The 27,625-nt window shown below is 32.0% G+C and overlaps 1 protein-coding gene across 19 annotated transcripts; it reads right to left on the bottom strand.

Annotated features, from left to right (window-relative positions):
* Positions 1-1,322: 1,322 nt before the first annotated feature.
* Positions 1,323-26,291, bottom strand: LOC104645037 (uncharacterized). Of its 19 annotated transcripts, none has more exons than XM_069292486.1 (11): positions 25,839-26,291; positions 25,271-25,363; positions 21,085-21,690; positions 18,757-18,824; positions 18,270-18,456; positions 16,048-16,160; positions 8,865-12,260; positions 8,379-8,461; positions 7,406-7,469; positions 1,893-2,082; positions 1,323-1,713 (listed from the first exon to the last, which is right to left on the bottom strand). In XM_069292486.1, the coding sequence occupies exons 7-10, from the start codon at positions 9,240-9,242 to the stop codon at positions 1,918-1,920; spliced, it is 690 nt and encodes a 229-aa protein (XP_069148587.1). In that variant the 5' UTR covers positions 9,243-12,260; positions 16,048-16,160; positions 18,270-18,456; positions 18,757-18,824; positions 21,085-21,690; positions 25,271-25,363; positions 25,839-26,291; the 3' UTR covers positions 1,323-1,713; positions 1,893-1,917. The 19 variants fall into 19 exon arrangements, 17 of the variants coding, with proteins under 17 accessions (XP_069148587.1, XP_069148591.1, XP_069148588.1 ...); XM_069292490.1 differs by lacking the exon at positions 21,085-21,690 and adding an exon at positions 24,429-24,518 and having other exon boundaries at positions 25,294-25,363; XM_069292487.1 differs by having other exon boundaries at positions 18,270-18,459; positions 25,294-25,363.
* Positions 26,292-27,625: the final 1,334 nt, after the last annotated feature.

The following is a 27,625-nucleotide window of genomic DNA, read 5'->3' as shown; positions in this document are numbered from 1 at the left end:
GAGAAAATTGAAAAACATTTTACCTAAAAAGTTTTCCTTCATACCAAACACATGATAATTGTTTACTAGAACCATGTCGGAGGTGCTTATATAAAAGGGTACTTAATGATGTGAATTGTACAAAATATAATGTAAGCAAAAAAAATTGATCTCTATGGTAATTTTTTTGAGGATTAGAAATACATGAATCTTGTAGCACCTGATTTGTGCATTTTCACTCATTCCCTAAGTTTTTATGCTCAATTTCGTCATTTTCTTTCTTTATTTATTTTTGTTTTCTTACGGTGCAAGAAAAGTGTATGCTGAGGTTGAAGAGGAAGCAATGAAAGATGATTATCTATGCTTATCGTATTCTTTAAGCTTATGTTCTCAATGGCATATATATGCTTATCGTATTCTTTAAGCTTATGTTGTTTCAGTTTTAGTTTGAAATTTTCATTAACATTTCAATTTTGATTTTGTTCTAATCGCACCGAATTCAAATTTAGGTATCCAATTTTTGCTATATATGGATTAATGCTTCTTATTATTCGTATCTTTTGTTATTCCTCTATACATAATACTTTGCTTTGAATTGTCTACATTTATACATTTGTGAAAATATGTTTTATTTGTGCTAAGTGTCTTTTGGAAACTCGCTCATGAGTTATTTAAATTATAGTATTATTTATGTTATTAATTTTAGTGTTAAATTCACGAAATATTTTGCAAGGACTTTAGTTTCTATATTTAGAAAATTCACTTTAAGTTTGATCATTTCCTGCTACAGTTCATCTGATTAAATTAGAAAATTACGACTCTCTTAGCTTCTCATATCATATGTATATTTGATCAAAGATAACTGCTTCTTATAAATATATTAATTAAAGTGGGAAGAACCTATCTTCAGTGTTGGATTACCACTTTTCCCTTTCAAACAATCAAAGTTAAATTAAGGAATGATGCACAAGTACCCCCTCAACCTATGCCCGAAATCTCGTAGACACACTTATACTATAATAAGGTCTTATTAACCCCCTTAATATATTTTATAAGTAAATTTCTACCTTTTTTTAGCCTACGTAATTTGCTTTCCGCTTCCTTTCATGTTGATCAAAATAATACCTTTACCTTTTACATCAACTAAGGCTCCATTCCCATTCTCACTTCAGTAATGATGTCATTATTAATTGAGAGGAAAACATTTTCATCTCCAGTCATGTGATTACTATAGCCACTATCGACATACCTATTCATTGCTTTTTATTGAAGCATCAGATTTAGAAGCAAAGAAAAGGTTCTCTTCCTTTTCTTCCTCCTGTTTTTCACAAAAAATTTGCTTGCTCTCATATCTTGTGCTAGCAATCCTTTTCAACATGGCCAAAGTTTTTACAAATTTTACATTGGGGTTTGCCTTTGTGCCAACATTTTTCTGCATTGTGATTAGTCAACTTTACAAATAAACTAGAGTTTTTTTCACCTTTTTCTTCAACCTTTTGGGAAGAACCATCATGATTTTGCTTCTTTTTTGGCTTGTAGTTCTTCTTTTGTTGATTTTTTGAGAAATTTTGAGAATTCTCATTTTTTTTATACTGAAAGTCGTCTCTTTGGGTTGATCTTCACGAAAAAATCTTCGCTTCTCATATGCACTAAATGATCCAACTAGCTCTTTGATGGAAAGCTTAGAAAGATCTTTCGTCTCCTCAATGATAGCAATAATGTACTCATACTTTTCTGTAACACCAATAAGAATATTTTTCACAACTTGTTGGTCAGAAATTGTATCACCATGATTTCTCATTTCATTAACAATATCCATGAATCTTGTGCAATATTCTTCAATTTTTTTCAGATTCTATCATCTTCAAATATTGAAACTCTCTTCTATGAGTTTGAAGATTTTTAGTGTGTACCTTTTTGTCACCATACACCTCAGTTTCAAGAGAATCCCAAGATTCCTTTTGCAGTCTCACAATTAGCTATTTTTGCAAGATATGCTCTTGAGTCTCCCATTTGGATTTTGTTCAAGGATTTTGCATCTTGACGATATTTAGCCTCAAGATTTTTCAACTCTGCTGCTGTAAGATCACCATCATTGTCTGGCTTTTCAAATCCATTTGCAACAATAGTAAAAAAACCTTCAGCTTCAATTTTCATTCTTATCTTCCAGTATTGAAAATCAATTCCATCAAAAAATGGAGTGAACAATTGAAGGAAATAACAATTTATAGGAAATATGAAAAGGAAATAGCATCTTTAGAGAATGCTCAAGTTTATTATAGGCTACTTAAGACCACTTGAGATGATTACAATTATCAACTACATCACTACTTATACTACTCAAAATAGAAAACAAAAAGTCTTGCACAAATAACTAAATACATGTATCACAATTTACTAGATACATGTATTACGAAATTCTAAAGATACTTCTTGCAAAACTAAGAGACTATTTCGAAAGACTAAACATTAGAGACCTGCAACTTTCTTCCTACTCCACAAAATTTAGCATAGAAAATACATACATACAAAAAATAGATGTACAAATCCAACACATAATTCACAACTCTATCCTGTGATGTCATCAGCTTCCTCACCACATTCCGCATAGTGGATGAACTCACCATCTGTCTGTTACCAAGAAACCAGTCATTGATTGATCAGAGTGCGTAAGCCAAGCAACTATAGGCACTCCCATAGTGATACTCTTAATGAGAGAATTTCGTCCACAATGACACATCACTCATGAACTCATCCACAAATATTTAGAAACTAAAACATAAATGAACCAAGGAACACTACATATGAAATGCATCAAATCACTACAAAATTATGAGGATACCTTTGTTGACACTGGACCATATTTTCTACGTGTGCATCAGTTCCCAAAAGTGTAAAATTAAATGAGCAAGTTTATAACAACTTAAAAACTACAATGAGTCCAAACTAAAAAATATACATAATTCTTAACTATAGACCAAAACAATGTAAGATCAAATAGAATTAATGTAAACTGATTTGCCATAAATACTCACTCAACGAATGGCATGATTTGTGGACAAGTGAGTACCATATATCGATGTGCTTGACGTGTCAAGTATTAACGCATACTCTGCGCTACATCTTCTAGTAAATGTAGGTTGAGGTTTTAAGCTTCCAGATCACGTTTAGATCGGTTCCAGATCTTCATTTCAATAGTTAAAGCGGTGTGTCCTCATTCTTCGAGGACAAAGTGACATGATTATTTCCCTTCGTTTTTAATTTTTAGTTTCAGACTAGCTGGGGCATGTCCTAGCGTTTCTAGTCAGTTAGGCTTATTTCAGACATAGCTAGATTTAGGTTTATTTCATTTGATCTTGACTTTAAGTTGTTTTAAAACTCTCAGTTTTCTTATATATTCAGTTTTAGAATGGGTATTCCCAATCACTTTCAGTTTTCATTAAGCTGACGCTCAACATTATTTCATTCCAGTTATCATAGTATGCTTATGTATACCAACAAAGTTAGCTTGGGATCACTTGTGATGTTAGGGCGGTTGCGCGTCTAGATGGTAGCTCAACATCATAACTATGCTACCAGTGAACAACTCCAACATAACTTTTTATTTCACTTTGGTTAGATCATTACCCTGTTAAGGACGTTTTACTTAAACTAATGATTCAAAGTTCATCTTCCTCATATAAAAAAAAGTTGATTTGCCTTTAATTTAGAATGAATCGCCATCCAAAATTTGAAGGGAGAAACACCCTGGATAGGAGCGTTTTCCTTGAAAAAAAGTTTTTAAACAAACTGAAAATTTAAAGTAAGGTGGTGATTTTCTGATTGAACTAAAATGAATCATAGACGGTCCTAAAGAGGTAACCAAAAAATTGACTTAACACAAATTTAAATTTGTCAGAAAAAATAATGAATATCAAATAATAATACTATATAAACTAACATATTCATTCATGATTTTAAAACATTTCGTGGTATTGTTAAAATATAACATTGTCTTCCATAAACTTGATCAAAATAATAAAGTAGTGTGTGATACTACATAAAGAGATATTTGCCACACACTTTTACATGCAATTAAATTAGTATTAGTATATATTATTTTTTCTCTTAAGTAACCTAAATCATATATTAATTCAATTTAGTTAAGAGAAACATAACGATGATTTACACTAATTTAATTGCATTGAGTGTGTAGCAAATTATTTCCTCTTGTTGACACTACTCTATCATTTCGATAAAGTTCACGGAAGAGAAGGTTATATGCTAGCAATACAAGGGAAAGGTAAAATTACACATGAACATATTAGTTTTTATATTATTACTATATAATAATCATTATTTATTTTCCAACCAATTCAATTATATTGGTCTTAAGTCGGGGTCTTTTTTTTACCTCCTTTAGGACCAAACTATGATTCATTCTTGTTCGTTCAAAAAATCACTATCTTTATAGGAGAAAAGAGAAACTTTGCATTTTTAGAGGAGGTACTGACAAAGCTCAACTATCATTATGAACTTAATTATAACTCTTATAAGCAAAAGAGTTCATTGTTTATCTTGGAGAAAATAACATAAGACTAATTGTCATCTTTGAACATAGAGTTAAAGGAACAAAATGCTAAAGAAGTAGTTGATAAATTTGGCAGGAAATAGTATTAGTTTCATAACTATACTACCAGTGAACAACTCCTACATAACTCCTTTTTCACTCTTGTTAGATAGCTGCCCTGGTAAGGAAGTTTTACTTTAACTAATAATTCAAAGTCCATCTTCCACGTATAAAAAATGTTAATGTTGCATCGATTTAGAATGAATCACCATCTAAAAATAGAATGGAGAAACACCCTAGATTGAATCGATTTCCCTTGTAAGTTTTGAACAAACTAAAAATTCAAAATTATTAAGATTGTGATTTTCTGATCGAACAAAAATGAACCATAGTCGATCCTAAAGAGTTAATAAAAAAATTGACATAACCCAAAATAAATTTGTCGGCGAATAATTAATGAATATCAAATAATAATACTATATAAACTAACATATTCATGCATTATTTTTTAGCATTTCGTAGTATTGTTAGCACATAACATTTTCTTCCATAAACTTGATCAAAATGATAGAGTAGTGGTAAAGCGTAAAGAAATATTTTGTCACACACTTGGCATGCAATTAAATTAGTATAAGTATATGTTATTTTCCTCTTAATTAAGTTAAATCATATATCAATTCAACATAGTTAAGAGAAACATAACGGTAATTTGTACTAATTCAATTGCATGTTGAGTGTGTGATAAAATATTTCCTCATGCTGCACCAATATTTCATCATTTTGATCAAGTTCATAAAACAAAAGGTCTATGCTAGCAATACAAGAAAATGGTAAAATCATATATGAACATATTAGTATATATATTCTTACTATTTGATATAATAATTAAGATATTCATTATTTATTTTTCAACCAATTTATATTTGTGTTAAGTCGGATTTTTTCAGTTACCTCTTTTAGGACCGACTATGATTCATTCTTGTTTGATCACAAAATCACCATCTTGATAGGAGAAAGAGGAACTTTAAATTTTTAGTTTGTTTGAAATACTTCCTTACAAGAGAAAACGCTTCTATCTAGACTGTTTTTCCTTAAAGTTCGGGTGACAATTCATTCTAAATCTAGATCAGTTATCTCTCCCTTTCTTTTCATCCTTGCTATGGAAGGCCTTATTAAGATGCTCCAAAAAGCATGTCACAATTTCACATCTGTTGTATGCGGATGATACTCTGTTTTTTTTGTCGGGTAGATAGATCACTAGTTATTAAGCTAAACTTGATTTTGCACATTTTTGAAGTTGTTGCTGGACTATACACAAATACGTCACGAAGCACTGTCTATTCAGTAAACTTGGGAGAGCTAACCGAAATCATGTGCTGCAACAACTTATCTTAGGCTTCCTTTAGGTGCGAATTTAAAGGCTAATGATATATGATTGGGAATAATTGAGAAATTTGAAAAAATACCCGCAACATGGAAAATGCAATATCTTTCTTTTGGAGGAAGAGTTATATTGATTAATAGTGTAATGGATAACATCCCTACATATAATATGTCCTTTTTTACCTATTCAAGCAAAAGTTCTCGAAAAGCTCGATAGCATGAGAAGAAATTTTCTATGCAAAGGACACCGCAAGGATCATATGCTTCACTATGTTAAATGGGCGAAATTGACACAACTGAAATCTCTAGGAGGTTTGGGTATTAAAGATCTTGTAGCTCACAAATAAAAGCATGATGATAAAATGGTTATGGAGGTACGGAACTGAAGACATTGGATTGTGGAAAGAGGTGATCAAATCTAAACATGATGAGCTTACTCACTGGTCTATAAATGTCTCAACAGATGCATATGGAGTTGTTCTATGGAAAAGCATCGGTAAACTTTGGCCAGATTTTGCAGGGAACGTCACATTTAGAGTTGCCAATGGATCTCACATCAAATTTTGGAAGGACATATGGTTGGGAGACACAACTTTGGGTGAGGAATTTCAAGATTTCCACCTCATTGCAACTGAATCAAATTATACCATAGCATCCAACAAATCAGATAACATTCAGGATAAAAGGTTCAGGAGAAACCTAAATGACTGGGAACTTAATGATCCCTAGTGCTATATTTTGGTGTCAATATTTTAGTGTTTATTGACAGAGAGGAACAAAAGATGTTTTGATGGAATTTAAACTTCTAGAGATCTATGGCGAGGCAGATGTCTAGTTAGCCTTTTTAGTTGGTCCAAACTGACCCTGACAACTAATTTAGAACTCTTCTTGGATTTTGTTAGCTCTGTAGCTTCGAAAGAGGCTACAAATCCTTTTTTTTGTGAAAGAAAAATCAGTCATGTGACAACGGATAGATTTTGGAGATAAAATTGAGTTACAAGGCGTCCAAGAAGAAATATAAATGTAACGACATGTCCCATCATTATGGTCTCGTTGGAGGTAGTTACCAACCTCAACTACATTATGAATTTAATTACTTGGAACATTAAAAACTCCCTTACAAGAGCAAGCACTCCTATCTAGGGTGTTTCACTCTTTTTATTTTGAGTGACAATTCATTCTAAATCTAGCTTAACTACATTTTTAATATGAGGAAGATGTATTTATGGATGTATTATAATTTTAAATAATTCAATTTATAGATAATTAAAATATTATCATTTAATTAAATTCTTAATATAGTAGATGGGCAAGATGGTAGTTCAATTTTTAAGATTAGAGCTTTCCAGCTTAAAATTTATTCATATAAAACTGCCAAACTAGAAGGAGCTTTTCCATCTTTTCCGTCGTAAAAATATAATCATCATCAACAACATACCTAATGGAATCTCACTTAGTAGAGTATGAAGAATGTAGAGAATATGCGAATCTTACCACTATTTCATGAAAATTAAGAGATTGTGTACGAAAGACCTTCGGCTCAAGGACATCAATCCAACTAAAAAAAAGAAGGAAACTCTGAATTAAAACAAAGCCGAGATGGAAGATGAAAGTGAAAGATAAATTTAGAAATTTTGGAGACAAAATTGAGTGACAAGCTAAGGTGTTCAAGAAGAACTATACCCAAGTGTTAGCCTTTGAAGTATGCATACGTATATCTTAGAGTTTCATGATAGATCAAAGCATCATATTTGGTTCCAAAAGTTGGGTTGGTTCATTCAATCCCACAAAAATCTCTCAAACTTTTGTGCTGATTTCTATCCATATCGCATTTAGAGGAATTAAAACCTCACAAACAAAACCAGTTTCGATAAATCTATACTTTGTAGAGAATCACATAGATAGGGAACACAAAGATACTAAGATAAATAGCAAAATGCACTTGTCAACAATCATCAAAATTTTAAGTAGAATCACCTAAGATGCTGTAATGAATCGACTTAGTACACATTGGAAACATGGATTACTTTGTTAATCCAAAAGGGGTTGTAGCTATACAAAATATAATCTGAAAAAATGAAATTTTTAAAAATCAAGTGACTATCTTAGAAAAAGTTCTACTCCTACTATATACACATTAATTCCAAATAGTTTAGGTATACCATAATAATAATAACAACAACAACGATACCCAGTAAAATCTCACAAGCTGGGATAAAGTATAAACATATCTGACCCCCGACTTGTTGCTAAACAACTCAGCATAAATAAAGCATGCCAAATAGTTTGAAAAAGGAATACACATATAGGAAAAATAACAATAACAAAATGATGTGTAACAAACAACTGAATAGATGGTGTAGACCATAGGAGTACTAAATCCTCTCCGCTATGTTTCATTCCAATACTAAATACAACAAATAACAAAATGAAATCATTCATACAAAAAATATTTTTCAAGAATTACCATGTGTGGTTTGCGATGCTTACTTGGTGAAGCATGGAGACTGACCGTTTCTCCCTCGCTCGTCTGAGAACAACAGAAGACTCCTACACAAGTTATGGAGAGATTAATTATTACCATATATATATAAGCATTATTTCTTCAAGAGTTGCATTAATTAGAGGACATTTGTCTTGTCTGTCAGATCCTAGTAAGGCCCTGGAATAACCTAATAAGTACTGAGGCGGGCTGGAAATGCAAATTGCATTTAGGTTTAGTATGAAAATGTATGATTTACATGTTAGGGTTTCTAAATTCACTTGTACTTAATAGATTTTGTGCTCTTTATTTGAAAAAAGATCACCACAAGAACAAACAAGCAACTATAGAGAAATCACAGCCTAGACTAGTTTTCTAAGAATCAACAAGATGGAGCTACCCAAATAACTCAGAATATCTTAAAATCCAGAAGTATATAAGAAAAAGTTGGAATTAACAAAAGAAACTTACCTGGAAGAATTTGTTAAAATCTGTCTCAAAACGTCGAAATGCTCGACGGAGTATGTTGTCCGTCCTCGTCGCAAAAGAGGAGAATCGTCGAATTGCTACTGGTCGGAGCTGGCTTTCGTAGATGCTCGCCTGAGATTGAGATGAGGCAGCATCTGGTTGCTGTTGCTGGCGTTGGCTCATTGCTGCTGGTCGCTGTTCTTCGCCGCAGCCTGCTGCCTGGTGGTCCTGCAAAGAGAGAGAAAAAAAAGAACAAGGAGAAGAGGAGGGAGGAGAGATCTGAGAGGGAAGGAGAAAAGGGGGAAGGGGTGGCGCCACCTGGCACATCTCGCCGGAGTTTCGCTTCCCTCTCTCACTAGTCGCCGCTGGTCGGAGCTGCATGGCAGCTCGCTGGAGAGGAGAAGAGGAAGAGAAGAGCGAAGGGGAAGGCAGGGAGGAGGAGAGAATAAGAAGACTAGGGTTTAGGTTTAGATTTTTTGATAGTTTATAAATAGGGAAAAGAAGAATTTAATCTCAACCATTGATTTCATAAGAGATGAAGGACTAGGATTTGAATAAATTGGAGTGACTACAATTGAAATAATTTGGAATAAAAGACTAACTTTTAAATAACTTTGAAAAGAGTTTAGGAATTGTTATTTGATTAAAATACTACATATAATAAAGTATCATATATTTATATTAAAGAGAACCTTAGGACTGTCTATGTGGCGACACCACAAGCAAGGATTCTCTTTAATTTATTTTATTTCCAATACTAGGTTTCCTCTTTCATGAAAAGTTGTGACTTTTATGAAATGTTGAAACTTTTATCATGAAAAGTTGCGACTTTTACGAAATATTGTTCCCTTTCTGAAAGGTTTTAACTTTCTAAAGAATTGTGTCATTTCCGATAAGACACATTAATCATTTTTTTACAAGTAGCATTTGTTGTCTATAAATAGAGAATTACAATGTGCACACAATGGGCTCGATTTGTATCATTATGTTTTATTTCAATGTTACATATCCTGGTATATTTTTTACACTCATTAGTTTATGCTTATTTTATTGGTTGTTGTTTTTGAGTATATGCTTTAAACTTTGTTATTTATGTTTATGTACAGCTGTTATTATAAGTATATGTTAGTAAAAATTAAATAACAAATGTCAATTGAATATTCAAGCAAGTTTTCTCTACTGAAATTGTTGGATGTACATTAAAAAGCCTTTTCAAATCTCATATCTCTTCAACAACAACGCTATTCCTTAACATATAAGGATGTGATTTTGTGTCCTTCAGAAAATCCTCTGAGAGTTAATAACTATACATGCCCATATTATTTTTATATTTTTTTTTTATCTATTTATACTTAATTTTATGGAAAAATGCACAAGTACCCCCTCAACCTATGCCTGAAATCCCAGAGACACATTTATACTATACTAAGGTCCTATTACCCCCCTAAACTTATTATATAAATAATTTTGTACCCCTTTTCAGCCTACGTGGCACTAGCTTGAAAGAAAAAGTCAACCAGCGTTGGGCCCACAAGATAATGTCACATAGGTCGAAAAGGTTAGAAAATTATTAATAAAATAAGTTCAAGGATGTAATATGATCTTATTATAGCATAACTGTGTCTCTGAGAATACGGGCATAGATTGAGGGGATACTTGTGCATTATCCCTAATTTTATCACTCGACATTATGATTACTTTAAGGATTAAAAGTTGATTGAAATGCTATTCAGTTTTTTGAGGTATGTTATTTCAAAAGATAAAATTTTTTCTGGTTAGAATGATTTGTTATCATCATTGAATATCCTATAGTTTACTCCCTTTAATGTATGTTTTTCTCACTTTTATGTTGTCTCCTTACAATTATATTGATTCTTTTTGGTTTGTATGTACATAATCTGACTATGATAACGATTTTAGTCCTTTTAATGTTTTCCTTATTTTTCCTTTTCATTCGTCTCTTCTAAATATTTTTGTTGTGAGTTACGACTATTTCAGTCAAGCTTAATTTGAAGGATATGAAGCAAAACCTACTCTAAATAAAAGTAATATTTCAATCTATAAAAGATATGTCTATTAATATAGATTTTTTGTCCTTTATGTCCCAAGTCATTGGTGAGTGTTCGAATTATCTAGGTTAGCTCATTTTTAATTTTTTAATTTTAAAAAATGTTTCTTTAACATGAGTCTACAATACAACATTCTAATTTATGTGTACTTTCATAATGTAACAATCATAAATAAATATTCCTAAAAAGTCGTAAAGTTGCATTGATGAAGAATCCGGAAGGGCCTTCTAGAGTTTAATGAAGAATGAATTTCTAAAGGGCAACAATATTATTTTGTTGTTGTTCAAAATATATTTTTCTCCTTGTACAAATTTTTCTTAGAATAACAAAGTAATATTAACATAAATTGGAGAAAATTTGACCTCAGACAAGTAGATTGTCTCTAAAAATATTATTTATGTTGTTGCGGTGTATAGTTTTTAACAGGCATAACTTATTTATAAATAATATTGATAATAAAAAATATTAGCATAAATTTTTTTACACAAGGAGTTATGATAACCATAGAATTATCATATTCTATATTTTCATGTATATAAAAAAGTTATTATTAATCGCTACATAAAAATATCACTCAACTTTTACAAGAATATTATATCATCAAACATATAATATGATAATTATGTAAAATATAAAAATAATTAGATATCAAGATATTTTAAATCATTAATTATATATTTAAAATTTTTTAGACATGAAATAATGTAAAATCGTGTAATTTGTCTATAAATGTTCTAAAAACCTACGAAAATTTACTTTTTTTTTCTTATAAGAGTCGATCATTTGTAAAGTTGTTCAAAAGGTTAGAAAGATTTCTTATACCCGTGCTAAGCACGGGTAAATTACCTAGTTAGTTTATATTTTATTACTATTTGATATAATGATTTTATTACTAAAAATATACTATATATATTGACATTTTTAATGTCTCAATGGATTATTTGTCGGATTTATACTACTATTCATCTTCTGATGTCTCAATGGATTCTATGTCTATTAAATAAGATATTAGGTAAATACTAATATTACTACTGGATACAAAGACGATAAGCAAAAGAGACTAGCCTCTGCGTCTCCCACATAAATGTACGACAATACTAAGCTACCTACTATTCCACTATCCTAATCTTCAACCACCAAACCTTCTTATCTAGGGTTATAATTAAGTAAAATTGAGTTAAAGAACAAAATCTCAAATAGTGCAATACTATAATCATATACTCGAGTAATTGTCTACAGAAAGAATATTTACCCCATCTTTTATCCTATGAGTCTCAGTCCACATTCTGCCTCGATCAACAACTTTTCCTTATGCCATTTGAGAATACACCTATCAAAACACATCATTTGTAAATTTGTTTTTCTTCGGCATCTATGCATACATATCAAATAAGTTGTAAATTTGCACATCTATAACCATTTACTTATTAGTTAAACATATTATCAACACAAGAATTAGTATTGCTCGTAGAGACTAGAGACCTGCAGCTTTCTTCCTACATCAAATTTGGCATAGATAATACACACATACAACAAATAGATGCACAAATCCAACACATAATTCACAACTCTATCTTGTGATGTCATCAACTTCCTCACCACGTTCCGCATAGTGGATGCAGTCACCATCTCCTCGCGTTTCTGCCACTCCCTCACAATCAGGCCTACTTTTAACATTTCTGTTACCAAGAAAGCAGTCATTGATTGATCAGAGTGCGTAATCCAAGCAGCTATAGGCACTCCCATAGTACTATTCTTAATGCAAGAATTCCGTCCAGATGACTCATTATTCAGAAACTCATCCACAAACACTCCCTCACTTTTCTAGCTTACTAACTAACATTACTAGTTTTATAAGTGATAAACTAAAACATAAAGGAACCAATAAACACTGATATATGAAATGCATTAAATCACTACAAAATTATGAGGATACCTTTTTTGGCGCTAAGCTATATTTTCTGTCTGCAAATCAGTTTCCAAAAGCATAGAATTATAACAACTTAAAAACTACAATGAGTCCAAACTAAAAATTAAACATATATCTTAACTATAGACCAAAGACAATGTAAGATCATAAAATAGAATGAAGGAAGCCGGTTTTCCTTAAAAACTCACTCAATGAATGGCATGACTTGCACACAATTGAGTATCGATGTGCTTGACGTATCAAGTACTGACACATACTTTGCGCTACATCTTCTCTTCAGGTAGGTTTGGGTTCTCAACTTCCAAATTACGCTTAGATCGATCGGTTCTCGATGTTCAGTTCATCAGTTACAGTGGTGAGTCCTCATTCTTCGAGGACAAGTCACTTGATTATTTCCCTTCGTTTTTAGTCTTTATTGTGAGTATTTGCTAGATCTAGCTAGGGCATGTACCGACATTTCTAGTCAGTAGAGGCTTATTCAAGACATAGCTAGATTTAGCTTTAGTTCGTTTGAGTTTCACTTTCAGTAGTGTTAAAACTCTTAGTTTTCTTATATATTCGGTTTTAGAATGGGTATTCTTCATCACTTACAGTTTTGATAAAGCCTACCCTCAGTATTATCTCGTTTCAGTTATCATAGTATGTTTATGTATGTCAAATTGCCAACAAGGTTAGCTTTGAGTCATTTGTGATCCTAGGTCGTATCCACGTCTCGGGGATAGCTCTGAGTGTGACATTTTCTATATGAGGAATATGTATTTATAATCTTTTGGAAACTTCACCTTCCTCGTAAAAAAGAAAAGGTAATTTGGCTCTACATAAAATGAATTGCCACAAAAATAGTAACAAGAAAAACCCAAGATAAGAGTGTTTTCTCTTGTAAGGTTGTTTTCAAACAAATAAAAATATTAAACTCTTTCCTATCAAGATGTAGGTTTTTGATCGAATAAGATGAATCATAGTCTATCTTAAAAGAGATATAAAAATTGACGTGGCGTTAATATAAATTGACCAACAAATAAATAATGAATATCAAAATATTATATCAGATAATAATAATATATAAACTAATTTATTCATGTATGATTTTACCATTTCGTTGTATTGCTACTGTATGACGTTTTCTCTCATTAACTTGATCAAAATGATATACCAGTGGCACAATGTGAGAAAATTGATTGGCCCACACTCGACGTGCAATTAAATTAGTATAAGCTACTATTATATTTCTCTTAATTAAGTCAAATAATATATTATTTAAAGTGGAAAACTCTTATATTTAAAGTTGGATTACTAGTTTGTCACTTCACAAAATCAAGAGCTTCCCACTTTAGATAATAATAATATATGATTCAGATAATGAAGAAAAACATCACAATGACTTATATAATTTAATTGCATGTCGAGTGTGTAGTAAAATATTTCCTCATGTTGTGCCACTATCTATCATTTTGATCAAGTTCATGGAAGAAAATGTTATATACTAGCAGCCAAATTCATCGGTGGCCCCCTAAACTTGACACCAATTTTCACTTAGACACCTCACTTAGGCGATGTTCATTTTAGACACATTATATCGGGTTCTATCCTGTTATTTTGACACTTTTTGCTAACATGTCAAAGTGAGTGATACACTCAACAATAGCGTGTGAAAGACTTAATTTAGCCATTTTTAATTTTATTTTCTCTTCTTCTTCTCCATTTTTCAAGCCACCACCCCCTACTTTTTTTTCAATCTTAAATTCCTTTATTGAAGGTCAATTTTTTTTTTCAAATTCGTTTTTAAGTCATTTTCTTCTTCTTCTTCATTGTATTACTTATCTAAATCTACCATCCCCTCCCTCCATTTTGTTTTTTGGAAAAATGGATACCAACACCCATATTTCATATTTATTCTTTTTTTTTCTGCCTTCATCTCCCTCTTTTCTTTCCAAAACACAATACAAAAAAGAAAAAGATAAATAAATATGAAAAATAGTAAAAGAAAAGAATTTTTTTAGAAAAAAAAGCACAAAAGAGATTTTGAGTGTAATGAAATAAGAGATTTTCTTAGAATAATATTTTTAATTTATTTACTAAATATATTTTATTATTTTTTTAAACTGAAAATAACACATGTAATTATTTAATTGATTGTTTGTCACGTCATCAACGAGTATATTACACTCTCTTTTAGTTCTTTGTTTATTGTCAGAAAAGTGTCAAAACGACACAACATAACCCTGCATGACGTGTCTAAAAAGAACATCGCCTAATTGAAGTGTTTAAGTAAAAATTGGTGCCATGTTTAGGGGGTCACAGATTGATTTGGCCTATACTAGCAATACAAGGAAATGGTAAAATCACACATGAACATATTAGTTTATATATTATTACTATTTGATATAATAATTTGATATTCATTATTTATTTGTTAACTAATTTATATGGTGTTAAGTCGATTTTTTGATACCTCTTTTTAGGACCGGCTATGATTCATTCTCGTTCAATCAGAAAATCACATCTTGATAGGAGGGAGAGGAACTTTCAATTTTTTGTTTGTCTGAAAAGATTCCTTACGAGAGAAAACGCTCATATCTATGGTGTTTCTCGCTTCTATTTTTGGGTGAGATTTCATTCTAAATCGAGGAAAAATACCTTTATTTATATGTGGAAGATGTATTATACGCTTTTTGAATCGAATTTTAGTTACAACTGCATTACTCAGTAATACAAAAAGAAATAGTAATCAAGATTACTCTTCGACCATTTAGTTTACAAAATAGTAAATACTTATATTTCATTTATATCTAAGTTGTGCGGACTCTTTACTTTTTATGTCGCATCCATGTCGAATTCTCTAAAAATAGACTATTTTTAGAAGTTCGGATACGCAAACATTGACATTTTTTATGTCTTAGTGGATTGTATGTTGGATTTATAAAATTGTTCATCTTCTTTATCTCAATGGATTCTATGTCTATTTAATAAGATACTAGGTAAATACTAAATATTACTACCGGATACAAAGACGATAAGCAGAGGAGACTACCCTCTGCCTCTCCCACATAAATGTACGACAATACTAAGCTACTTACTATTCCACTACCTTCTGATCTAGCTTTCATGTCATTATTAAGCCAAATTCCCAATTTGTGCACTACTATAAACATCTACTCGAGTAATGATCTACAAAAAGAATACTTACCCCAATCTCCTTAGTCACCTCAGTTACATAACTTCTATCTTTTCTCCTATCAGTCTCAGTCCACATTCTTCCTCGATCAACAACTTTTTCTATCGTCATTTAAAAATTTTAAACTGCAAAACATAAGTAACTAGGTGAGAATATACCTAAGAAAGCACATCATTTTTATACTGGTTTTGCTTCGACATCTATGCATACATATTAAATAAGTTGTAAATATACACATACATAGACAATTACTTATTAGTTAAACATACTATCAACGCAAGAACGAGAATTGCTCGTAGATGTAGGAAATATGGAAGGAAATAGTACCTTTAGAGAATGCTCAAGTTTATTATAGGCTACTTAAGGCCACTTGAGATGATTATAAACATTAACTACATCACTATTTATACTACTCAAAATAGAAAATAAAAATTCTTGCACAAATAACTAAATGCATATATCACAATTTACTAGATTCGTGTACTACAAAATTCTAAAAAGAATTCTTGAAAAACTAAGAGAAAATTTCGGAAGACTAAACATTGATGCATTAATTCCAACACTCTTCCTTAATGTGTTTGCTTGATAAATCCAATGTGTTCTCGAAGATAGCAAAATTTTTCTCTAGGAAATGCTTTGGTGAAAATGTCAGGAAGTTGTTTTCCTGTCTAACAAAAATGCAACTAAATTTCGTCTTTCTCTTGTGCTTCTCGAATAAAATGATACTTGATGGAAATATGCTTTGATCTTTCATGGATGACTGGATTATGCTACTCATTAACTACATCACTATTTATACTACTCAAAATAGAAAATATAAAGTCTTGCACAAATAACTAAATACATATATCACAATTTACTAGATTCATGTACTACAAAATTCTAAAAAGATTTCTTGAAAAACTAAGAGAAAATTTCGGAAGACTAAACATTGATGAATTAATTCCAACACTCCTCCTTAATGTATTTTCTTGATAAATCCAATGCGTTCTCGAAGATAGCAAATTATTTCTCTAGGAAATGCTTTGGTGAAGATGTCAGCAAGTTGTTTTCCTGTCTAACAAAAATGCAACTGAATTTTGCCTTTCTCTTGTGCTTCTCGAATAAAATGATACTTGATGGAAATATGCTTTGATCTTTCATGGATGACTGGATTCTTGGCAATTGCAATTGCTCATTTGTATCACAATACAGAACAATCCCTCTTTTTTGTTTTTCACCAATGTCTTCAAATGTTCTCCTAAGCCAAATAGCTTGAGAAGTAGCCTTGGATGTTGAAACATATTCTGCTTCGGCAGTGGATTAAGCAACAACACTTTGCTTTTTTTATAACCAAGAAAAAAAGTACTTGATCCAAATAAGAAAGCATAGCAAGAAGTACTCTTCATGTTATCTAACCAATTAAGTTCAAATCTCCACCGAATTTGTACGTTATCCCATACTTCATTGTTCCTTGCAAGTAGCATAGAACACGCTTTCCAGCTCCAAAAAGCACTTGGATTGGTTCTTGCATGAATTTAGATAATAAACTAGCAGCAAACATAATATCTGGCCTTGTTGAAGTAAGATATAGCAAACTTCCAATCAAGCTCCTATAAAGTGAGCTATTAGCTTTCATTTTCCCATCATATTTTCTAAACTTCTCATTTGCTGCTAATGGTATGACCACATTCCTGGAATCCATCACTTTGAATTTTTGAAGAATACTTTTACTATACTTTTTTTGAGAAATGAAAATTCCTTCTGACACTTGAGAAACTTCGATGCCCAAGAAATAATTTAGCAACCCAAGATCACTCATTTCATAGGCTTGCATCAAATCCTGCTTGAATTTTTGTATCATCTTTACATTATTTCCTGTAAAGAGCAGATCATCCACATAATGACAAACAATGATAATGTTGTCATTTTCTTTCTTCACATACAAAGTGGCTTCACTTTTACTTTTGAATTTTTTTTTAGAAAGTATCTATCAGTTTCATTTTACCAGGCTTTTGGATCTTGCTTCAGCCCATAAAGAGCTTTTTTTAGCCTGTATACTTTCTCTTCTCCCCCTTGAACAAAAAATCCTTGAGGTTTCTCAACATAAATCTCTTCATCAAGTTTTCCATTCAGAAATGCAGATTTAACATCAAGTTGAAATATCCTCTATTTCATTTGTGCAGCAACATCAATTACAGTTCTAATTGTCTCAAGACGAGAAATTAGAGAGAAAGTTTCATAAAAATCAATACCTGGTTTTTGCATGAAACCTGTTGCAACCAGCCTTGCTTTGTGCTTTTGAATATCTCCTTCCTGATTGAGTTGGATTTCGTAAATCCATTTTAGACTTACAACTTCTCTTTTTCTGGGTGTCACGCCCTGAGCTAGACCCGAGACGCAGACAAGGAACCTAGGACCACAAGTGATCCCAAGCTAAACCTGCTAGCATGATCATGAGCATACTAAAGATAATAAACTTATGCAGGAAACTAAATCATAATTTATAATGAAAAGATGGGGAATATCCATATGCTAAAATTGATATATTTGAAAATAATGAGTTTAATACTATGAAGTGACTAACTCAATACTAAGGTGAACCTAACTATGTCTGAAATAAGCCTCTAACTGACTAGAAGTACTGGGACAAGCCCTAGCTAAATCTAGCAAAATTGAAACTAAAAGACTAAATAGTGAAAAGAAACTCAGGACGATTGTCCTCGGAGAATGAGGACTCACCACTGAATCTGCTGATCTAAAGATCGGAGAATCGATCTATGCGTGATTTGGATGCTGAGAACCTAAACCTACATCACGAGAAGATGTAGCGCATGTATGAGTCAGTTTTTGAAAGGTACTAAGCATGAAGGATAAAATAAAGCTAAAATAATACATAACTTAACAAGCATAAGCAAGTATAATAATCTTAACACGATATAGATTATGAATGATGAGATAACTGAATGCATTGACCAATTTATAAAATGCTGAAACTGGATACGGAGTATACAGATAAATGGTTAATGCAAGAGAGTCTATTTGAAATGTGGGAGCTACTAATAGCCGTTAATAAAACTATAGAGCTAAATATGGAGTTTGATGTATATACCCCATTGAGAAGACTCAATATACCCTGCCAATGGTATAAAGGCAAGTTGGCGTGATCAGTAAACTGATTGCCCATAGAGGGGACTTACAACCTACTTGGTTAGTAGTTTTGCGACTAATTGGGTACGCTGAACCCAAATCCAACTCGGTATTATGCTACTCCCATAAATTATATAACTAACTGATTGTGACTGAGTTTTCTTTAATTACTAGATAGCTCAAAACTGAACATGCAAACTGAGAATGCAACATTTCAACTGATAATGATGCATTAAAAACTGAGGCATAAATAAATGAATAGCTGAAATATCTAATCTAGCTTGTGTAATTCAAGAACTAAAGGAATACATAGCTAGGGTTCTGAAATTCTTGCAATAAATTGTGTAATAACGTGATAATTTAATTTGGATCATATAACTAATAAGTTCATGAAGTTCTGTTGAAGTGCTAGAAACCCTATGTCTAATCATGATATGTGAATCAAGAATCTGGCTGAAAACTAGGGACCTAATGGGTGAAAGGAACCCAGTAGTGAAATCCCACATACTTGGTGATGAAATTCACGGAGAAACACTTAGATTTTGTGGATGGAACTACTGGAGCCTTGCCTTTTTCTCCTTTCTTGCTTCTAATTTTCTATGTTTTGATAAATGATTTGATTTAGATAAGTTTTAGTTATGTTTCTGGATTAAACTGAATAAAGTCTGATGATTTAGAGTCAAAATGGTGTATCTAAGGGTTTAAACGAAATGGGAAAAGACCAAAACACCCCTGGTTAAAGTGTTGTCGTACCAAACGGCGACCAGGACTGACCGTCCGTCGTTCCATCAACGGTCCATCATTTGGGCCTGTTCGACAGGCCTTTACTAAAATGGACATAACTTTTTACTTGGAGGTCAGATTTTAGCAAAGTCGATGGCTATGGAAAGCTAATTAGATAGGTCATGGGACACCTAATTCATTTTGTTCTACGAGTTATGACCATTTGAAGTTGACCCAACTGCACTTCCCCTTTAACTGCGTGCTAATTCCAACCTACGGTCAGACCTTTTGACCGTGTTGGTCATCTGTGGCTCTTGTCAGAGAGTGGGTGAATGAGGTCTCAATCGACGGTAATAGACTATGGAACATAGCTTGACCTACGGACTGCAGGTCCGTCCATCAACGGATGTGTAGGACGGACCGTGGGTCAGTCTATGGTCTGTCGATGCCACCGTTGGTTGCACCTACAAATTTTTCTGTAAAGCTGATTTTTGGTTCTTTTTGGATAAGAGGTGTTACACTGGGTATAGCCACAAGCTCCCAAATATTTTTTTTTCAATCATCCAAATTTCTTCTTCCATGGTTTTCTTCCAAATATCATGCTTTATTGCTTCTTCATAATTTTCTAACTCAATACCGACAAAGTTACATTTTTAATAAATGTCACTCAATATTTTTGTTCCTCTTGAAAGCGGTTCTTCATCATCTGAATCTGGTATTTCTCCCTCTTGAGAGACATCTTCATCCTTCTCATCCTCTTCTTGATTTGAAGATATGATAGCAGTATTCTCTATCTTTTTATCCTCCCAATTCCATGTTGTTTTTTCATAAAAAACGACATCTCTACTAACAATAATTTTGTTAGTTTTAACATCGAGAAGCCTATATACTTTTGTCACATCACCATAACCAAGAAAGATACATTTTTTACTTTTTTCATCCAATTTTATTCTTTTCTCAGCAGGTACATGAGCATAACAAACACACTCGGAAGAAGGATTAATTCCACGCCAAGCTTCAATTGGTGTCTTGTCCTTTAGTGCCTTTGTTGGACACCTGTTAAGGATGTGAACTGCTGTATGCACTACTTCTGCCCAAAAATATTTTGGCAGCCCTATCTCATTCATCATAGGTCTGGTCATTTCAACAATTGTTCTATTTCTTCTTTTAGATGCACTATTATGTTGAGGAGTTCACCTTGCTGTAAGTTGCTTCTGAATGCCTTCACTTTTGTAATATTCTTCAAATTCTTGACTTGTGTATTCACCTCCTCTATCACTACGAATGGTTTTGATGTTGCAACCTTTTTGCTTCTCAACAAGGTATTTAAATTTCTTGAATGTAGCAAATGCTTCTGACTTTTTGATAGAAAGCTTAGAAAGATCTTTCATCTCCTAAGTGATAGCAATAATGTACTCATACTTTTCTGTGACACTAATTAGAATCTTTTCCACAACTTGTTGGTCAGAAATTGTATCACCATGATTTCTTAATTCATTAACAATATTAATGACTCTTGTGCAATATTCATCAATATTTTCAAATTCTATCATCTTCAAATTTTGAAACTCTCTTCTAAGAGATTGAAGATTTATAGTGTGTACTTTTTTGTCACCATACACCTCAGTTTCCAGAGATTCCCAAGCTTCCTCTGCAGTTTTACAAGTAGCAATTTTTGCAAAATATGCTCTTGAGACTCCCATTTGGATTTTTCTCAAGGGTTTTGCATCTTGACGATACTTAGCTTCAAGATTTTTCATCTCTGCTGCTATAAACCATCATTGTCTGTCTCTTCAAAGCCATCTGCAACAATAGTTCACAAACCTTCAACTTTAAACTTTGTTTTCATTCTTATCTTCCCGTATTCAAAATCAATTCCATAAAAAATGGAGTAAGAACAATTGAAGAATTAGCACCTTGTTTTGGATGACATAATTTTTCTTCACCTAACCCAGATTAAAAACGAAAATCTTCTCTAATACCAATTTGTAGGAAATATGGAAGGAAATAGTATCTTTAGAGAATGCTCAAGTTTATTATTGGATACTTAAGTCCACTTGAGATGATTACAATCATCAACTACATCACTATTTATACTACTCAAAATAGAAAAGAAAAAGTCTTGCACAAATAACTAAATACATGTATCACAATTTACTCAATATATGTACTACGAAATTCTAAAGAGACTTCTTGAAAAACTAAGAGACAATTTTAGAAGACTAAACATTAATGCATTAATTCCAACAATAGAGACTAGAGACCTGCAGCTTTCTTCTTATTCCACCAATTTCAGCATAGAAAATACATACATAGAACAAATAGATGCATAAATTCTATACATATTTCACAACTCTATATTGTGATGCCATCAACTTCCGCACCACATTCCACATAGTGGATGTATTCACCATCTGTTTGTTACCAAGAAAGCATTCATTGATTGATCAGAGTGCGTAAGCCAAGTAGCTATAGGCACTCCCATAGTAATACCCATAATGAGAGAATTCCGTCCACAATGACTCATTACTCGTGAACTCATCCACAAATATTCAGAAACTAAAACATAAATGAACCAAGGAACACTGATATATGAAATACATTTAATCACTACAAAATTATGAGGATACCTTTGTTGATACTGGACCATATTTTTCTATGTGGGTAAATCATTTCCCAAAAGTGTAAAATTATCTGAGCAAGTTTATAACAACTTAAAAACTACAATGAGTCCAAACTAAAAAATATACATAAATCTTTACTATAGACCAAAAACAATGTAAGATCAAATATAATAATGTAAATTGATTTGCCATAAATACTCACTCAACGAATGGCATGCCTTGTGGACAAGTGAACACCACATATCGATGTGCTTGACGTTTCAAGTATTAACACATACTCTGCGCTACATCTTCTAGTGATGTAGGTTCACGTTTTAAGCTTCCAGATCACGTTTAGAACGGTTTCCGATCTTCAGTTCAACAGTTACAGTGGTGAGTCCTCATCCTTCGAGGACACGTGACATGATTATTTCCCTTCGTTTTTAATTTTTAGTTTCAATCTAGCTGGGGCATGTCCTAGCATTTCTAGTCAGTTAGGCTTATTTCAGACATAACTAGATTTAGCTTTATTTCATTTGAGCTTGACTTTAAGTTGTGTTAAAACTCTTAGTTTTCTTATATATTCAGTTTTAGAATAGGTATTCCCAATCAATTTCATTTTTCATAAAGCTTACGCTCAGTATTATTTCATTTAAATTATCATAGTATGTTGATGTATGCCAACAAAGTTAGCTTGGGATCACTTGTGATCTTTAGTCGGGTACGCATCTTGGGGGTAGCTGAGCATCATAACTATGCTACCAGCGAACAACTCCTACATAACTTTTTATTTCACTTTGGTTAGATCGTTATCCTGTTAAGGAAGTTTTACTTAAACTAATGTATCAAAGTTCGTCTTCCTCATATATATAAAAAAGTTGATTTGCCTTAATTTATAATGAACTGCCATCAAAAATTAGAAGGGAGAAACACCTGTATAGAAGCGCTTTACCTTGAAATAAATTTCTTAAACAAACTATAAATTCAAAGGTCCTCTTATTAATATGGTGATTTTCTGATTGAACTAAAATGAATTATAGAAGGTCCTAAAGGGGTAACAAAATAAAGTTGACTTAACGCAAATTTAAATTTGTCAGCGAATAAATAATAAATATCAAATAATAATACTATATAAACTAACATATTCATTCATGATTTTAAAACATTTCGTTGTATTGTTAACATATAACATTGTCTTCCGTAAACTTGATCAAAATGATAAAGTATTGTGTTGTACTACATAAAGACATATTTTGCCACACACTTGACATGTAATTAAATTAGTATTAGTATATATTATTTTTTCTCTTAAGTAAGCTGAATCATATATTAATTCAGTTTAGTTACGAGAAACATAACGATGTTTTATAATAATTTAATTACATCGAGTGTGTAGCAAATTATTTGCTCATGTTGACACTACTCTATTATTTTGATGAAGTTCACGGAAGAGAAGGTTATGTGCTAGCAATACAAGGGAATGGTAAAATTACACATGAACATATTAGTTTTTATAAAATTAGTATTAAATATTCATTATTTATTTTCCAACCAATTCAATTATATTTTGTTAAGTCGGGTTTTTTTGTTACCTCCTTTAGGACCAAACTGTGATTCATTCTTGTTCATTCAAAAAATCACGATCTTTATAGGAGAAAGAGGAACTTTGAATTTTTACTTTGTTTGAAAACTTCCTTACGAGAGAAAGCGTTCCTATCTAGGGTGTTTCTCCTTTCTATTTTTGGATGACAATTGTTCATTCTAAATTTAGGTCAATTACATTTTTTTAATATGAGGAAGATGTATTTATGGATGTATTTTTTTTATTATTTTATATAATTCAATCTTTAGATAATAAAAATACTATTATTTAATTAAATTCTTAATTTAGTAGAGGGACAAGATGGTAATTCAATTTTTAAGATTAGAGCTTTCCACCTGAAAATTTATTCATATAAAACTATCAACACTAGAAGGAGCTTTTCCATCTTTTCCGTCGTGAAAATATAATCATCATCAACAACATACCTATTGAAATACACTTAGTTAGAGCATGAAGAATGTGGCGAGTATGCAAATGTTACCACTATCTAATGGAGATAAAGAGGTTATTTATGAAAGACCTTCGGCTCAAGGACATCAATTCCAACTAAAACATTGTGGGGATGGAAGATGAAAGTGAAAGACAAGCTATGGTGTCCAAGAAGAACTATATGCAAGTGTTAGCCTTTGAGATATACAGGAATAACTTATTTCTTATTCAGCTACCCAACGATGATTCCAATATAAATACATTTCGGAAACAAAAAAAATCAAAAAATAAGTTACCTTGTCTAAATGACTGGGATCAGATTTTTGCTTGAGGCTGTTCATTCCCTCGATGACAATGTTGATCCCAGTCATTTCGACAAGGTAACTTATTTTTCGATTATTTTTTGTTTCCGAAATGTATTTATATTGGAATCATCGTTGGGTAGCTGAATAAGAAATAAGTTATTCATGTATTTGATGATAGATAAAAGCATCATATTTGGTTCCAAAAGGCGGGTTGGTTCATTCAATCCCACAAAAATCTCTCAAACTTTTGGGCTGATTTCTATCCATATCGCGTTTAGAGGAATCAAAACCTCATAAGCGAATCAGTTTCGATAACTCTTTACTTTATATAGAAGCACTTAGATATGAGTACTAAATCCTCTCTGCTATGTTTCATTCCATTACTAAATACAACAAATAACAAAATGAAATCATACATACAACAAATATATTACAAGAATTACCATTTGGGGTTTGCGATGCTTACTTGGTGAAGCCATGGAGACTATCTGTTTCTCCCTCGCTCGTCTTTCTCGTCTACTAACAACGGAAGACTCCTACACAAGTTATGGAGAGATTAGTTACAACCATATATAAAAGCATTATTTTCTTCAATTGTTGCATTTATTAGAGGACATTTGTCTTGTCGTTCAAATGCTGGTAAGACCCTGAAATAACCTAACAAGTACTGAGGCGGGCTGTCAAATTGCATTTAGGTTTAGTATGAAAATGTATCATTTACAAGTTAAGGAAAACTATCCATGTCTGCTTTGTTCATTTTTTTCTTAGGTTGATTATTTGTCTTCTTTTGCTTAATTGAAGATTAACAGATTCTTACTTGTTTATTTTTTTTGGAAAAATCCTTATTATTTTGGTAAATATCTCTACTGATTTTGTGCTTTTCATTTGAAAAAAGATCACCACAAGAACAAATAAGCAACGATGGAGAAATAAAAGCCTAGACTAGTTATCTATATCTTAAAATCCAGAAATATATATAGAAAAAAGTTGAAATTAATAAAAGAAACTTACCTGGACAGATCTGTTAAAGATCTGTCTCAAAACCTCGATATGCTCGCAGGAGTATGTTGTCCGTCCTCGTCGGAAAAGTGGAGAATCGTCGAATTGCAGCTGGTCGGAGCTGGCTTTCGCAGATGCTCGCCCTGAGATTGAGATGAGGCAGCGTCTGGTTGTTGTTGCTGCTTGTCGCTGTTCTTCGCCGGAGCCTGCTTCCTGGTGGTCCTGTAAAGAGAGAGAAAAAAAGAACAAGTAGAAGAGGAGGGAGGAGAGATCTGAGAGGGAAGGAGAAAAGGGGGAAGGGGCAGCGCCGCCTGGAGCATCTCGCCGGAATTTTGCTGCCTCTCTCACTGGTCGCCGCTGATCGGAGCTGCATGGCAGCTCGCTGGAGAGGAGAAGACGAAGAGAAATGCAAAGGGGAAGGCAGGGAGGAGAATAGAATAAGAAGATGAGGGTTTAGGTTTAGATTTTTTGATAGTTTATAAATAGGGAAAAGAAGAAATTAATCTCAACCATTGATTTCATAAGAGATGAAGGGCTAGGATTCAAATAAATTGGAGTGACTAGAATTGAAATAAATTGGAATAAAAGACTAATTTTTAAATAAATTTGAGAAAAAATTAGGAATTGTTATTTAATTAAAATACTACATATATTAAAATATCATATATTTATATTAAAGAGAACCTTAGGACCGTCTATGTAGCGACACTACAAGCAAGGATTCTCTTTAATTTTTTTTATTTCCAAAACTAGTCTTCTTCTTTCATGAAAAGTTGTGACTTTTATGAAATTTTGTAACTTTTTTCATGAAAAGTTGCGACTTTTATGAAAAATTGTGACTTTTATGACGAGTCACGAGTTTCACGAAATTTTTTTCCCTTTCTGAAAGGTTGTAACTTTTTCAAATAATTGTATCCTTTCCGTTAAGACACATTAATCATTTTTTTACAAGTACTGTTTGTTGTCTATAAATAGAGAACTACAATGTGCATTCAATGGGCTTGATTTGTATCATTCTGTTTCATTTCAATACCGTTTGTTGTCTATAAATAGTGAACTACAATGTGCATTCAATAGGCTCGATTTGTATCATTCTGTTTCATTTCAATGTTGCATATCCTAGTATGTTTTTTACAATCGTTAGTTTATTCTAATTTTATTATTGCTGTTTTTGAGTATATTCTTTAAACTTTGCTATTTATGTTTATGTAAAGTTATTGTTATAAGTATTTGTTAGTACAGATTAAATAACAAATGTCAATTGAATATTCAAGCAAGTTTTCTCTACTGAAATTGTTGGGTGTACATTAAAAAGGCTTTTCAAATCTCAGATCTCTTCATCAATAATGTTATTCCTTCACATAGAAGGATGTGATTTTGTGTTCTTCAGAAAATCCTCTGAGAGTTAATAACTTTGCATGCCCATAATTTTTTTTTTATGTTGTTATCTATTTTTACTTAATTTTATCACTGGATATTATGATTACTTTAAGGATTGAAAGTTGATTGAAATGTAAGTCAGCTTTTTGAGGTACGTTATTTCAAAAGATAAGAACTTTTGTGGTTAGAATGATTTGTTATCATCATTGAATATCCTATAGTTTACTCCCTTTAATGTTTTTTTTGTTGTTATGATGTCTCCCTACAATTATATAGATTTTTTATGGTTTGTATGTATATAATCTGACTGTAATAACGATTTTAGTCCTTTTAATGTTTTCTTTAATTTTCCTTTTCATTCGACTCTTCTAAATATTTTTGTTGTAAGTTATGACTATTTTCTTCAAGATTAATTTGAA

Source organism: Solanum lycopersicum, chromosome 12 (genome assembly GCF_036512215.1).
Source record: "Solanum lycopersicum chromosome 12, SLM_r2.1".
Classification (NCBI taxonomy): domain Eukaryota; kingdom Viridiplantae; phylum Streptophyta; class Magnoliopsida; order Solanales; family Solanaceae; genus Solanum; species Solanum lycopersicum.
The sequence above is the reverse complement of the archived record's forward strand: the minus strand, read 5'-3'. Positions and strand labels throughout refer to the sequence as shown.

What these genes read in the sequence shown, in the direction of transcription:
- LOC104645037 (XM_069292486.1), bottom strand. Translation starts at nt 9,242, where the DNA reads ATGCAGCTCCGACCAGCGGCGACTAGTGAGAGAGGGAAGCGAAACTCC. An exon ending in ATTTTAACAAATTCTTCCAG is followed by an intron (nt 8,462 to 8,864) that starts GTAAGTTTCTTT and finishes TAACTTGTGTAG; the next exon opens with GAGTCTTCTGTTGTTCTCAG. An exon ending in AGCATCGCAAACCACACATG is followed by an intron (nt 7,470 to 8,378) that starts GTAATTCTTGAA and finishes TCTTTTTTTTAG; the next exon opens with TTGGATTGATGTCCTTGAGC.